The sequence below is a fragment of the Wickerhamomyces ciferrii genome, contig 00148 (assembly GCF_000313485.1).
Source record: "Wickerhamomyces ciferrii WGS project CAIF00000000 data, strain NRRL Y-1031 F-60-10, contig 00148, whole genome shotgun sequence".
NCBI lineage: Eukaryota > Fungi > Ascomycota > Saccharomycetes > Phaffomycetales > Wickerhamomycetaceae > Hansenula > Hansenula ciferrii.
This window is the reverse complement of record NW_011887592.1, coordinates 1-15,684: the sequence shown is the minus strand read 5'-3', so window position 1 is coordinate 15,684 and position 15,684 is coordinate 1. Positions and strand designations below refer to the sequence as shown.

The following is a 15,684-nucleotide window of genomic DNA, read 5'->3' as shown; positions in this document are numbered from 1 at the left end:
CTACAAGGATCTAATCGGCAGTAAGAAGTGAAAAGAAGTATGTTTGTGCAAAAACTAAAGAGGATAAAGTATATTTGAAAATGTTGATTTTGTCTCTCTTCAACCATATCTCAAAGTACCTTTTAAATCTAGGTTTCACATCATCCTCAAAGCAAGTGTCATAAATGATTCACTTGGGAAGAAATTTAACATTATGTATGATTCTAATCAGTTCAAACTTTCTCGCAGTTTCAGGTCAAATAAAACCAATTGCTATATTAAATGCCGGTTGGAAATATGATATTACAAAGGATATAGCTAAAGATCCATCAAATACTTTACAATCACCCACGAAGGCGTATTTGGAAATATCTGATGACAAAATTTATCATGAGTTGAATAGCAATATCAATTTTGTTGGAGGTGCTACACCTTGGGTATCTGTACTTTTATATCTTTTAACTGCTATATCTCAAATTATCGCTAATAGGAAATTGGAACAATCTTGTGGATATGGTCATAGATCTATACAAGGTGTAAGGTATGCTTATTCAACTAAAGGTTATGGTTGTAAAAATCCAAATAATTTAGATAAATCAGGATCTGATATGGAGAATGTTGTTGAATTATTACACCGGTCAATATTCCACTATGATATTTTAGAGCAGAATGAACAAGTTCTTTGTATTTCAATAAGTCCACCAGATACAGAATGGACTGGATGGTTAGCTATTGGGCCTTCAAAAAGTTGGAACAATAATATCTGGTGTGGTCCAAGTGATAAACATGATGCAAAAGGTAACAGAGATGATGTGAATGAACAAGAAAAAAATCATTTTGAGATCCAAAGATTCGTAACAGATAAAGATCTTAATAAAGATGGTGTATCGTTTGAGTATGACGAAGGTGTTTTGTTTTTAAGTAATGATCAAGAAGATGGTTCGAATGATTTGTTATTTTGGTAATTTGGTGAATGGGCTATTTTGCATTCTTGGATGCTTTCATAAGTATGTATTTTATATTGTATAAATTCTAATAATTAATTGCTTGTTTTTCATATTAAATTATTCTTTATAATACTATCTTTTCATTTTTCCGAATGTGTCTCTCATTTTTCCGATGGTATTGAAAAAATCCAAAAAAAAATATAAGCAGATCAGCTTCTCGAGATTTGAATTATTGTTACCAACAAAAAAAATAATCCATCAATATGACATTAAACTATTATACAGAACTATTATCAAGAATAAGGAGTCTGTCAATCGTCTTGGAGGAAGAGGACTCTTCAAAAACCCCTGAAATTATCACAATATCTCAAGTTGATTCTAAATTGATCAAACTCTTAATGAAAGATTATGATTCACCATTTTACATTCCTTTACCATCAGATGTACCACAAATACCCAATATCACACAATGTATTTTAAAAAGAGGCAATATAATAAGTATAAGGTTACCTCTGGCCGATATCAAATTGGATAGATCAACAAATCAATCCATGACTATGTCAACAAATTATAAATGGAATTCAACATATCTTAAAAGGAAAATCGGGAAATATTCATTCAATTGTATTAAATGTGATTACAAATTATTAAATTCAAATGATATAGAGACTGTTTTAGATATGCCTTCTTCATTGTGGGCTGAAATGATGGATTTCTGGCATTGTCATAAACCAGAGACTGATGATTCACCACTAGTTTTAGATAAATTTAAACAGTTTAAACCCAAACAAAATGGAATTTTAACTGGACCTTTTTATATCGCAATCAATTTTGAAGATGATAATCATAAACTTATCAAGGATGAATTTAAATTGAAATGTAAGAATTGTGAAACTTTTATTGGTGAATCATGTGAGGATCCCAAAAATAAAGAAAATTTAGATCGTTTATTTTATTGGAATCTAAAATTGTCACATAACAAAGGGAATGAGATATATAAACCATATTATCAAACAATGGAAACTATATTAGAGAATGTTAATGGAAGTGCTACTCGAATCATTGAATTCAAAAATATTGAAGAGACTAAATCCATACTTATTTGGGTCTTTAATATCGGACTTGATGTTGTTGTGAAGGATATTGGAATTTTGAAAAACAGTATGAAGCTATATTATACCAAAGATCCAAAAGAAATCGAGGAAGAGAGAACAAATAGAGGTGAAATTGAAATTGTCGACACTGAAGATTTCATTTTAGATGCTACAATTGAGAGATTATCAGAGATCAATGCTAAACTTCCGAAATCGATACGGTCAATGGGGAAGCACTGGAAATTAGCCTTTCTTTCGAAAGACGAAGAGAGTACATAATTTATTGAATAGAATAGACATAAAACAATCTTCAAAAATACAAAATTGACAAACCATCGTCTTCGCTGTGGATTACATGTAGAATAGTATTAAGCGTTTCTTCACAGGGCTGCGTAACGTTCGGGAAAATGACATAATTTTCACGGAAATTTCAACACTTTTCTTTGAATCATCTTTTATACCCTTCAAACTAATATTCAATTGAACATTGAAATCTCATACAAAATGGCCAAATCAGTCAATCTTGCTATCATTGGTAAGTTAACAACAACTTGAAACACATTGGAATGAAAATCTAACATTAATAATTCCAGGTACCGGTGTTGTCGGTTCTTCTTTCCTTAACCAACTTCAAGCTTTAAAATCACAAATTACTTATAATGTTATTTTAATTGCCAGAGGTAAAGGTTCAGTCATTTCAAAAGACTATAAACCATTAGACATCTCTAACTGGAAACAATTAACTGAAAATTTGACCGATAAAAACTTATCAACTGAAGGTTTAGTTGAATATCTAACTAAATCTCCATTACCAACTATTTTAGTTGATAACACTTCAGATGGTACAATTTCTTCTTCATATGCTGAGTTAGTTAAAAATGGTATTTCAATTGCTACTCCAAATAAAAAAGGTTTCTCAAGTGATTTGAAATCATGGAAAGAATTATTCACAAATGCTCAAGGTGAAAATGCTGGTTTAGTTTATCATGAAGCCACTGTTGGTGCTGGTTTACCAATCATTGGTACTATTAATGATTTAGTTGGTACTGGAGATGAAGTTGAAAAAATTGAAGGTATTTTCTCAGGTACTTTATCTTATATTTTCAATGAATATTCAACTGCTGATCCAAAAGATGTTAAATTTTCAGATATTGTTAAAGTTGCCAAAGAATTAGGTTATACCGAACCAGATCCAAGAGATGATTTAAATGGGTTAGATGTTGCTAGAAAAGTTACCATTGTTGCTAGATTATCAGGTTCTGAAGTTGAATCACCAACTTCATTCCCAGTTCAATCATTAATTCCAAAAGATTTAGAATCTGTTGAATCAGCTTCAGGATTTTTAGAAAAATTACCAAATTATGATCATGAATTACAAAACTTAAAAGATGAAGCTGCTAAAGAAAATAAAGTTTTAAGATTTGTTGGTAAAGTTGATATTCCAAATAAACTTGTTTCAGTTGGTGTTGAAAAATACGATTATTCTCATCCATTTGCTTCATTAAAAGGTTCTGATAATGTTATTTCAATTAAGACAAAACGTTATCAAAATCCATTAATTGTTCAAGGTGCAGGTGCAGGTGCAGATGTTACTGCTGCAGGTGTTTTAGCTGATACTATTAAGATTGCTCAAAGAATTGCCAAATAGGTTATACTCTGAAAATATATGCACTTGAGTACTTTGTTATGTGTTTGTAGTAAAATCTACAGCAAGATTTAATATAGCTATTTTAGCTGTGAATACCAGATAAACTTAGCAAATAAAATAAATCACATCAATCATAATAAATAATAAATCAGAATAAATAAATAAATAATAAATAAAGGTAAATATCTGCTATTCGTTGACATGTGATCAAACAGTGTAATTATACAACCAAGCTTTCAACATTTATATTTGAAAAATGGTGATTTATCACCCATTCTGTAAAATTCTTCATCTGTTGTGTCATCATATTTACCATTTGAAAGATCCTTTTCACGTTTCTTATTGATTCGTTTATAATTAAGGACCAAGACAGTAGATGAAACAATACCCATAGCTGCAAACCCCAATGATAAACCATGACCCATTGTATAAGCACCAGTTTTATAAAAATTTGAAGAGAATGCACCACCAAAATTACCAATTCCAATTTGAATCGCCATAGCAATAGCTCTTTTCCTTGAATTTGCTAAATTATTTGCACACCATGTGGTACAACCTGGGAATGAACTATAAAGCCCCAAAACTGCTAAAAAGCAACCAGCATAGATAACACCAGGAGTTCCAGTTTCTTGACCGACAATATTCATGATGAAACCAATAATAACCAATAGCAAATTTCCACAGATAAACAATGATCTTATACTAAATTTATCAGAGAAATAACCTTGAATAATAGCACTAATGGATGCAGTAATATAAATTGGAATTGTCATTAACTGAGCTCTTGAACTTGAATATCCCATATTTTTAACAACACTTGGTAAAAACAATGCAACTGCATAAGTTGGAACACAAATTGCAAAAAAATTCAAAATATGGAAATAAATTTGCCAATCTTTTACTGATGTGAAGAAAGCTTGTTTCATTGTAATATCATGTTCTTTTTCATTGAATATTCCAAGATCTGGTGCAAATCTTCTTGATGATGTAGTAGACTCAGAATGAACTTCAATTTCATCATTTTTAATTGTATTATCATTTGCTAATCTCCACAAAACAAATTTACGTTCTCTTGGTGTTAGGAATTTAGCAGTATCAGGATAATCTGGCATAATGAAATAAACAACGAAAGCAACAATCACAGTTAATAAACCTTCCAAAATGAAAATCCATCTCCAGCCTTCATAACCACCCGTACCATGCATTTTGGCAATTGCAAAAGCTAATAAACCTGAAAAGGCACCTGCAATTGAAGCTGCACTATAAAACATAGCTTGTCTAAGTTGTAATTCAGATCTCAAGTAATAAATACTCAATCCATATGAAATACCTGGAAACAACCCTGATTCAAATACACCCAAAAATAATCTTGTTACTAATAATCCATGATAACCTTTAACTGTACCCATAGTAACCATAATTATACCCCAAATCAACATGATTGTTGGTAAATAAATTGATTGTTTCCCGATTTTCTTCAACAAAATGTTTGAAGGAACTTCAAATAGGGCATAAGGAATGAAAAACATGGTTAAACAGATATTATATTGATTATCAGTCAACCCTAAATCCTCAGTTAAACCTTCAATTTTAGCATTACCAATATTGCCACGATCCAAGTATGCTAAAAGATACAAGACAGAGACGATTGGTAAAAGGTGCCAATCAATCTTTTTCAACACGGCTTTCTCATCAACATCAGAGAAATCTTCAGGTGATTTTTCATCTTCAAAAACACTATAATCATTTGTGGTGGCGATAATATCTCCTCTATTTACATCATAAATGAATGAACCGCGATCTAATTCTTCTGGTTTGGTGATGCTTTTATTGGAGCTGGAAGTCATGGAGTATATTAAATAGCAGCAGTATAATAACAATCAATTGAGATCAGGAGCGACATTGGGAGGGAAAGTAAGAAACAAGAATCAAAAATTCATGGATCCAGCGCTGTATTTATACATATCTAAATCCCCCTCTAAGCTTAAATAATTCTGTCAAAACAATCGTGATGTTTGAAACTTGTAAACAAAGATAAAAAATTGATAAGAGGAGAAGGAAATTGAAATTCATATTGTTTAGGATGACGTAATATAAGCAAAAATTAATTTTAAAGGGTCCAGGCTCAAGCCATACTGATATATACACCGAATATGCGTAAGTGTAGACACCGGAAAGCGAATAAAGTATATACAATTATTCAAACATAAAATAAATAATTAGTTCATTAAATTAATCATGACAGTGTTAGATCATCTTGAATTGGACTTAATACTGCACTATCTACTTGACCCCTAGAGACCCAACTGTTTTTGGCTTTGAGAAATACTTCTTTCAATCTAGAAGAATCAAGACATGTTGCCCTGAATTCTAGCATGATCTTTTGAGAATCCAAAAAGAAGCTTGGTGCTTGTTGTTGAGAGCTAACATTTCCCACATTTACACGAGCTAAATGTCTGTTATTTGGTGCTAAAAATAAATCACCTGTATCTCTAATCTCTGCAATATATGCACCAGTCTTATGAATATATTGTGCATATTTAAATTGTGGTTTACCCCATGAATATAAAACTTCCAATTCTTCTTCAGTTTTAAAAAATAATGAAGCCCTATTATCTAATAAAAACCCAGAATACTCTAGCAAGTAAATATGATAGTAAAACTTATGCCTGGAAATAATATCAGAAACGTTAAACTCTTTATCTTCCCATGGATTTAGAGCTAATTTAATATCAACAAATGAATGAAATGGACTTAATCTTGGAATTTCACACAATTCATTCCATGGTGTCTCAACTAATTTCAAACCATATCTTTCACACATTCTAGACCAACCATTGATTGTATCATCAATCAACTTGGGTGTAGCTGTTAACCATTCAACTCTAACATGGAAACAATGATTTGGATTATGAACAGTATCATAATGAACTGTAATTACTTCCCTTTTATATGATTTCCTACTTGGATCAATATCAAATTTAAGCATTTTACTCAAAACATAAGTTTTTTTACTACCATTTCCAACCAATTCTGAAGCTTCTGATTTAGTTTTCTTCATAGATGTATTATCCCCAGGTCCACTTTGTGGTGCTATAACAGGTGTAATTGCAGATATTTTGGAGTTCTTGGAACCGATTGAATTACCTCTTGAACGTGTCTTTAATGTTTCATTTATAGAATCTGGTTTAGAAACAAATTCTTCAATAATTTGATAAAAATAATGACCATCCAAAAATCTATGACGTTTCTCAACATGAGCAAATAAACCTTGGTCTAATAAGAAATTACCATACTCAACAGCTTCTTCTCTTGTATTAATATCTTCAAAGTTTTCAATCAACCAACTAACCAATTCAAGACCCAAGAAACAATTAGAATGAACTTTCCAATGCCATCTTCTATCTATAAGTTTAATACCTTTAGATCCTTGAATTTCTTGTATCAATTGATTTGTAGGAATCTCTTTGGTTAAGACCTGTGTTCCAACAGAGTTTTGTCTTACTGAACCATCATCCATTACAATATTTTGATCTTTTAAAAATGAAACCAAATTACCAGTATAGAAATTAATTTCAGGGAAAATTTCCTCTTTTTTAGATTTTTTTCTAATCGAATTATTATCAGGTGAAAATGTTCCACGATGTAATGTTGAAATTAATTTACGTAGACCTTCAACTCTTGTTTCTTCTTCACTTAGTTGTTCTGGTTTATCATTATTATGAGATGTTGTTAAGTAAGTACTTTTTGGAACTTCAGTTGGTAAAAGTACAAATTTCACCCTATTCATAAGCTTATTATCTTTAATAACATCATCATCATAACCGGCTAATAACTGATCATATTGATTCCAATTATTCAATCTAGGTTTAGCGACATTTGGATCTGGTTCATAACGACCAAATCCAAGTTGATATCTTGTTTTGATTAAAACATTCTTAGCAACATCTCTAAACATGTTTTCATTATGGATTCTATTATATCTTTGAACATTCACAAGACCATTATAATCACATGAAATTCTATGGATCTCTTCATCAAGAGACATATATATTCTTAAACCATTAAAATTGGATTTTGGCAAATATTTCATCAATAGTGAAGCATTACCTTCTGATTGTCTCTTATTTTCAATTTTATCAACTCTTGAGCCATAACAAATTTGAAATCCCAATACTAATCTTAAATGAATCATATCTCTCATCAAGTCATTTGAGTTCATAAACTTTTCATGCTCAGGACTCAGTGAAATAGAGTGCGTTTGAAATGTGAAATTATTTTCAAAGTCATCAACAGTTGGAAATAAAGGCGTTGATATAGGTAGCTCTGAGGGTGATACCAATGATCTCCACTTGATTTTTCTTCTTTTGACATTTTTAGGGAAAACATCTTGCCATTTACCAACACTAAGAGTTTTCAATTTGTGAATATTTATACTTTGCGAAGGATTACCAATCTCCGTCCACATGACAGTTTTCAAAGTATCAGCTGCAGTTATTTTTTCCTTTTGTGGTGTATTGGAAGTTTCTGAAATAGGAGAGCTTGAAAGACCTTGAGATTTTTGTGCTTGATTACTGGATGTTCTAAAATTATTTGATGATGCTGATAATGGTCTTGAAATAGGAATTCTTTTTGGTGTTGGTGGTCTAGAAAATAATGATGATGTATCTCCACCAGTTGATCTTTTACTACTATCTCTTGATTCAGTTTTACCAATCTGTTGTAATGAGCTAACAGCACTTCTTGATACACTGAATGTTGGTTCTGCTGTAGTAATAGGCTCTGATTTTGTAGCAGAAGCATTTGTAATCTTCCAGAAAAGTGTTGAATCCTTTCTTTTTGGTTGTAAGCTTCTCATACTATTATTTTGTGTCAACTCGGGACGCTGAGCAGAATCTGCACTGAAAATGTTATTATCATAATCATCCATTAAATCAACAATTGAATTGATTTGTGATTTCACAACAGGATTTAAATGTTCCACTGTTACTGCACTTAACTCATTTTCCATGATACCCATCATCTGTAATTCGTAAATCTTAGTCTTTGGTATCCATTGACTCTCTCTAGAACTTCTATCACTCCAAAAGGAAATATCAATCCAGCCAGGAACACAATGATGTAAATTCCCATATTTATCTCTATACCTAAATAACGGGGTAACATGTAAAGCAGGTTGAGCTAAACAAATAATATCCACGGATATTTCAGTATTCAGCAATCTTTTACCGGTTTCAAGTAAGTCATCATATTCAACATCATAAATACCATTACCAGGACTAATAACTATGAAATGTGTTGTTGTATGTCTTAGATCAGGATCTCTAAATCTATCAATGACAAGAGTTGTTGATAAGTTAATTGTATTAAGTATATCAGCTTTTATTATAGGTAAAAATCTACTTCTTGATGATTTATCTTGTTTTAATTGATGTTCCATGACATATTTTTTAAAATTTGCAAATTCGTAACGTAATGAAATCATAATTTCATTCCAATGAACGATATTAACTTGATCAACCACTACTCTGTAAAAATCTCTTGAATTTTTAGCACATTCACCATCTTTCAGGTCAAGCCATGAATTTTCTGATGAGTCAACATTTGCAACAAATACAATTGTTATCAAATGATGTGTACCTTCTTCTCTCCATTTTTTGAAAATCTTTGGAAACAAAGAGTTAACAACTTTATGATACATCAATTCACCATCTTCTTCAAAATGATACATTTCCTCTGTGATTTGGATTAAAAATACCAGCTTAGCAGATTCTGATCTGAAAATAACTTTTGTGTTATCACCAATATAACCTGAAAATAATTTTTTACCATCATTATATAAGGCATTAACATTACACCGTACACCCTCGAAAAATGATAGCCTTTGATTTTTGTAAGCACAAGTCCCCACCATCAGTGAAGCAATTTCCCACATATCACCTCTTGTCAGTGAAATATCTCTGATATGAAGTTCTACTAAATCTAACTCAACTTGTTGTTTATCCTTCAATTTAACAGTAACTGGACTTCTTGATGATATATCTAATAAATTTTGTAATGTACCTGACAAAATTGACACTTGAAAATTTTTAGAACGTCTAATCATTTCATCGTTCATATTTTTCACAATAAATAACAATTTTTTCTTGTTTTCTCCACTTGTAATCAATTCTGCAACATCACCTTCTTTAGCACCTGGTAAAGATTGAACATCTATGCACACAGCATCAGTTGAAGATCTTGTATCATGAAACCCTGCAGCCAAGGGCACAGGCTGATCAAAGTATGAAGGGCCTATACTTGGAGTATGAACACTTTGACGTCTTTGATTTCTGAATTCATTTGACCTTTCACTTGAACGATGCTTCAAGTTATCACTTTCAATCGTAAGTACATTATTCCCGCCTCTTTTAACGGTTCTCAAAGTCAATTCACCCGAGTGCATTCGACTCATCCTCAACAAAATGTTATTCAAGGCCTAAACTCCACCAAACGACGCTCTAGTGCTCTGATATCACAAAACAATCTTCAAAGCATTTTGTTTATATGATGATGTTATTCATCAAATATGCTGAAAGGGCCAAAAACCAAAATCGGTTGGAGACACACAGAATTGATTTCCGCGAATTCTTGTTGATATTTTCAAAAATCTAATAAACCGCCACCGAAATTGGAACTGAATCCATCAACATCAAACATCAAACATCAACGAAACCAGACAATTGTATTCCATTGTCTTATATTCTCAGAGGAATATCAACAAAAGAAGAAAACTAACAGTTCACAATGGTGTTGGAAGCTACTATGATTGTCATTGACAACTCAGAATTCACCAGAAATGGGGATTATTTGACCAATAGATTCGAAGCACAATTAGATGGTGTTGATTTAATATTTCATGCAAAGACCAATTCAAATCCTGAAAACACTGTTGGGCTATTGGCTTCAGGTGGTGATGGTCCTCAAATCTTATCAACATTGACTGCTGATTTTGGTAAACTTCTAAGTGGTATCCATGAAACCAAAATTCATGGCTCATTACATTTTGCAACTAGTATTCAAGTTGCTGCATTAGCTTTAAAACATCGTCAAAATAAAGTTCAACATCAAAGAATTATTGCATTTGTTGGTTCTCCAATTAAAGAATCTGAAAAAGAATTGGAAAAATTAGCTAAAAAAATGAAGAAGAATAATATTGCCATAGATTTTATTAATTATGGTGAAGAAAGTGTCAATACATCAAAATTAGAAAAATTCATTTCAATAGTAAATTCTCATGATAATAGTCATTTAGTAACAGCACCACCAAGTGATAGATTACTTTATGAAGTGATAGGATCATCTCCAATCATTGTTGGTGAAGATGATGCATTTGGAGGCCAAGGAGGTTCTGGTGATGTTGGCGGTGATGGATTTGATTTTGGTGCTGATCCAAATATGGATCCAGATTTAGCCTTAGCATTACGTTTATCATTAGAAGAAGAACAAGCAAGACAAGCTAGAGAACAACAACAAAGAGATCAACCAGAAACTTTAGAAAGTATTAATGAAACCACTACTGGAGATAATGGTGATTCAAATGAAAATAACAATAATAATGATGGTGATACGAATATGGAAGATGCTAAATAGATTTTTGTTTTTATAAAATACACAAGATTTTCAAAGTTATGAATAAGATCAATGTAGGATTTAGGTATTTAGTTGTACAACGGTAGGCCTTTTTGATTTTGTTCTACAAAAAACAATTAAATTCATATCATATAATTGGCATTAAAATTATTAAAAGCAAGAAAACAATGATCATATTATATACTATAATTATAACCAGGTATATTTGTCCATGAAATCAATTCATAAGTTTTGTGATATATACTAAATTCAATTTAGATATTAATTAAACAGTTTCATTTTTAGCTGGAACATGTTCAACAATTTCCTTTTCATTACCAGAAGTTTGATCAGATTGAATTAAACCACCTTCATTATGTTGAACAGACAATTTTTCTTCCAATTGTTTATCAGATAATAATGGAACTCTTGGTTGCCATGAACCAGATCTCCAAGCTGGAACTTTATCTTCCCAAATTTGAGCAATTTCTTCCAATCTTCTACCTCTAGTTTCTGGGAATCCAAAGAAAACATGAACAAACATACAAGCACAAAATGTTGCATAAATACAATAAGTTTTCCATGTAATATTTTTAAAAGCTGATGGAGTAAACATTGCAATTGCAAAATTGAAAATCCAATTAGCAGAAGTAGCTAAAGCAGTACCTCTTTGTCTTGAAACATTATCACCCCACATTTCAGAAACATATAACCAAATACCAACACCCCATGAAGTAGCAAAAGAACAAACAAATAAATAACAACAAGCAATAACACCTTTAGCAGCACCACCTTCAGATTTTGGAATTCTAATTTTAACAGTATCAGAACCATTATAATTTGCAATTGGTTCAGAATAAGTTGCTAATAAACCAGCAACAGCAAATTGGAAAGCCATCATAGCAGCAGCACCAAATAATAAAACTGGTCTTCTACCTAATTTATCCAAGAAATATAAAGCAGGAACAGTGGTACAAGTGTTTAAAACATATTGAATTGATGAAGCAACTAAATTAGCATCACCTGAATAACCAGCCATTTCAAAAATATAAACGATATAATACATCATAACATTCATACCAGTTAATTGTTGCCAAATTTGAGCAAAAATTGCAGTAAAAGTTCTTTGAATATATTTTTTTTTAAATAAATCACCATAAGTGAAATCTTTAACATGTTCATCAATTAATAATTGTTCTTTAATTTCAGAAATTTCAATTTGAACATCAGCATCTTCACGATTACCTTTAGCTTGAATATTTGCAACAATAGTTTCACATTCATCCCATAAACCATTTTTAGCTAACCATCTTGGAGATTCTGGAATGAAAAAAACACCAATAAATAATAACAAACCTGGAACAATTTGAATACCCCAAGCAATTCTAAATGAAGCAGTACCATCAATTTTACCACAACCAAAACAGATATAAAACATAATCAAGATACCTAAAGTAACAGAAAATTGAAATAACCCACCAATAAAACCTCTAATTTTTCTTGGAGCTAATTCAGAACCATAAATTGGAGCAACTGAAGAACCAAATCCAACACCAAAACCTGAAATAATACGACCAATAATCAATTGTGCAACATTTTGAGATGATGATTGAATTGCAGCACCAACACACCAAAAGAATGCACAACATAATAAAGCAGCTCTTCTACCAAAAGGTTCAGAGACAAATGAAGAAGCTAAAGAACCGAAAAAGGAACCTAATGACATTGCAGCAGTGATAAAACCTTGTAAATCAGAATCTGGTGAATTGAAAAATTTCAAATAAGATTTATGAGAAAGGAAAGCACTCATGGACGATATATCCACACCAAACTATAGTATTGTTAGTATTGATTTCAAAATGAATTTAAATTGAAGTACACTCACCATTAAACCTGATATACATGAAATCATACAAATAACCACAACATTTGTTAAATTTGGGAACGCATCTAAGAAAGTTCTAAGTCTTAAAGCAGGCCCGTAGGCTTTTGATTCAATACCCATATTGTTGATGAATAAGAAATATAATACTTTGTTTTTATGAAGAAGGTAAACAAAGTAATATAACTGATGTACAACAAATTAGAGGATTTTCATCGATTTAAATACGCGTACAAGGTGAAAGATTATTACATGATTATAATTTATTATAAACTGGGGTGACTTGCCCAAAAATAATATAAAGTAAGAGTATTTACGTTTCATGCAACGCGGAGTAACAGATTTTCCAGCTATTTTAACTCTTTTTTAGGTAATTTTTAGTTAGATCAATACTATTTTACGGACAAAATTGTTTCAAATGATCATTTTCGTAAAAGTAGAACGGGGTACAGCTGGTAAAAAAAACTTTTGTAAAGGCTGGCCATTTAAAGCGATGGTATGTATTTTGATTTACCTAGTGGAGCACCGGAATAATAAAGTTGCTTGAAAAAACACTAGAATTACTTGGTGTCACTTGGCCACCGTTGAACAAGTTGATGTATATATCTAATACTAATAGATGATCCGTGAACCATATTGATATACCCTTTAACTATCAAATTCTTTGTTGATATGTTGTTTTGTGCTTCTTTGGTGTTTTCAACCGCTCGTATTACTTGAGTCATGATTTCATTTGTGGGGTGCTGTTTTTTTAAAAGAAGGGAATTGAAAACTGGTGGCGTAATCAAAATTTGTTGCCTATCGAGTTAGTTTGACCGGGAATGTTTTACCAAATTGTTCCGTGAGCCAATTAAAACAATAAAATTAAATTTTAGCTGGTGATTTTATTGTTTGTATAAGTTTTACTGTTTGTAATGTAGTGTGACGTATTCTTATTTGTCCAGGATGCATCGCTGTCCCGTGTCCATGGCTTGCTGCCGCTTGACGGTTCTAGATTTGGTGATTTTAATGCACTCCAGAATTCAGGTCAAAACCCGGAAGCGCCGAGTATTAAAGGTATAGCTAATATTATTATTGAAGATGCCATATTCTTTAGAGTATTGTTTGGTATTCACTTCCAAGACTATCTTTTGATTCATTAGTCGTATGATGTTTGAAATGTGGAACCATTTGGTATATTAGTCAGTCGACACGTTGTATAGTTACATCTTCATGGCCCATTACTGATCACATTCAGTATACACTATACGTCAATTTAATCATCATAATATAACAATAACATGATATTGTTTCTACAAGTTCATCTAGATATCAACAATCTCATACATTTATTAATTTATAATCTATACAGACATGAATAAACTTAAATCAAGAGTACACACATGATATTCTCATTATAATTCCACTATACAACTTCCTGTTGATGGTTTAGAAACTAAAATAGCATCTGATAATTCATCTTTAGTTAAGTTTGGTAAATGTTTGTTATAATAATTCTTTCTTAATGCTTCAATTAATCCTTCAACTTTATCACTTGTAGTTAAATGAACTATTGAACCACCAAATCCGGCACCTGTAACTCTTGAACCATATGAACCATTTTTAAGTGCAATTGAAACTAATTCATCACATTGTGGTTTAGAATTTTCCATTAAATATTGATTAGATTTTTGTGAAGCTTGAAACAATAATCCAATTTTATTTAAAAATTCTTCAGACGTTTGAGAATCTTCAATTGGTTTAGTATTTGCATCTTCTAAAATTTTCAAAGTATCTAAAACTCTTTTAGAATCTGCTAAAATATGATTTGTTCTTTGATAAATTTTTAATTTTTCATATTTAACTGGGAATTTGAATAAGAATTTTTGTTGAAATTCATCTAAAGTTAATCCAACAGCTGCTGCTGCTTCTTCAGTAGTAAAACCAATCTTTTCCTCTTTGGTAAATAAGTTTTCAATCAATTCTAATAATCCACCTAATCTTTCACTACCAACATATATGTCTTTACCATCCCATTTATCTTTTCCTTTAATTTTTTCAAAATAATCATCTAAAAATCCACGGATTGTACCAGTTTGTAAATTTGAATCAGGTGTTAAGTTAATTTTGAATTTAAATGCTAAAATCTCTGCACTAACTGCAGCTTCAACAGCTCTTAGATTATAATTAACAGGTGCAGTTTCATGTTTATTTGCTTCAACTAATGAATTTGTAACTAAAAAAACAAGATCATTTGGTTTTAAAATTGGTAATGAAAATTGGAAACCTCCTAATTGTGGTTTAAATTGAACTAATAATGCCTTGTTTTTACCACCATAAATTGAAGCACATTGATCCATACCACCTGTATTAACACCAACATAATGTTCAGAAACAACAGTGATTTTTGTTAAATCAGCTTTAGAGATTTGTTTTAAACCATTTGCTCTTAAGACAGCTAATGTAGAGGCAACACAAATTGCAGCAGATGATGATAACCCACCACCAGTTGGAACATTACCATCAAATAATAAATTTAAACCT

At 31.3% G+C, this 15,684-nt stretch overlaps 6 protein-coding genes across 6 annotated transcripts; 3 read left to right on the top strand and 3 right to left on the bottom strand.

Moving 5' to 3' along the window:
• Positions 1 to 80: 80 nt before the first annotated feature.
• Positions 81 to 944, top strand: BN7_4173 (uncharacterized protein; the record flags this gene model as incomplete). Its single annotated transcript, XM_011275191.1, has 2 exons — positions 81 to 132; positions 229 to 944. The coding sequence occupies 2 exons, from the start codon at positions 81 to 83 to the stop codon at positions 942 to 944; spliced, it is 768 nt and encodes a 255-aa protein (XP_011273493.1).
• A 245-nt stretch (positions 945 to 1,189) lies between these two features.
• On the top strand, positions 1,190 to 3,668 carry HOM6 (homoserine dehydrogenase; the record flags this gene model as incomplete). The annotated part of the gene is made up of 2 exons (XM_011275190.1): positions 1,190 to 2,291; positions 2,614 to 3,668. 2 exons carry the CDS (start codon positions 1,190 to 1,192, stop codon positions 3,666 to 3,668), a joined length of 2,157 nt encoding a protein of 718 aa, XP_011273492.1.
• Positions 3,669 to 3,904: 236 nt separating this feature from the next.
• Positions 3,905 to 5,515, bottom strand: BN7_4171 (uncharacterized protein; the record flags this gene model as incomplete). Its single annotated transcript, XM_011275189.1, has 1 exon — positions 3,905 to 5,515. One exon carries the CDS (start codon positions 5,513 to 5,515, stop codon positions 3,905 to 3,907), a length of 1,611 nt encoding a protein of 536 aa, XP_011273491.1.
• Positions 5,516 to 5,904: 389 nt separating this feature from the next.
• Positions 5,905 to 10,113, bottom strand: IML1 (GTPase-activating protein IML1; the record flags this gene model as incomplete). Its single annotated transcript, XM_011275188.1, has 1 exon — positions 5,905 to 10,113. The coding sequence occupies one exon, from the start codon at positions 10,111 to 10,113 to the stop codon at positions 5,905 to 5,907; it is 4,209 nt and encodes a 1,402-aa protein (XP_011273490.1).
• Positions 10,114 to 10,454: 341 nt separating this feature from the next.
• Positions 10,455 to 11,300, top strand: RPN10 (proteasome regulatory particle base subunit RPN10; the record flags this gene model as incomplete). The annotated part of the gene is made up of 1 exon (XM_011275187.1): positions 10,455 to 11,300. One exon carries the CDS (start codon positions 10,455 to 10,457, stop codon positions 11,298 to 11,300), a length of 846 nt encoding a protein of 281 aa, XP_011273489.1.
• Positions 11,301 to 11,565: 265 nt separating this feature from the next.
• On the bottom strand, positions 11,566 to 13,089 carry HGT1A (sugar porter family MFS transporter; the record flags this gene model as incomplete). Its single annotated transcript, XM_011275186.1, has 1 exon — positions 11,566 to 13,089. One exon carries the CDS (start codon positions 13,087 to 13,089, stop codon positions 11,566 to 11,568), a length of 1,524 nt encoding a protein of 507 aa, XP_011273488.1.
• Between the last annotated feature and the right edge of the window lie 2,595 nt (positions 13,090 to 15,684).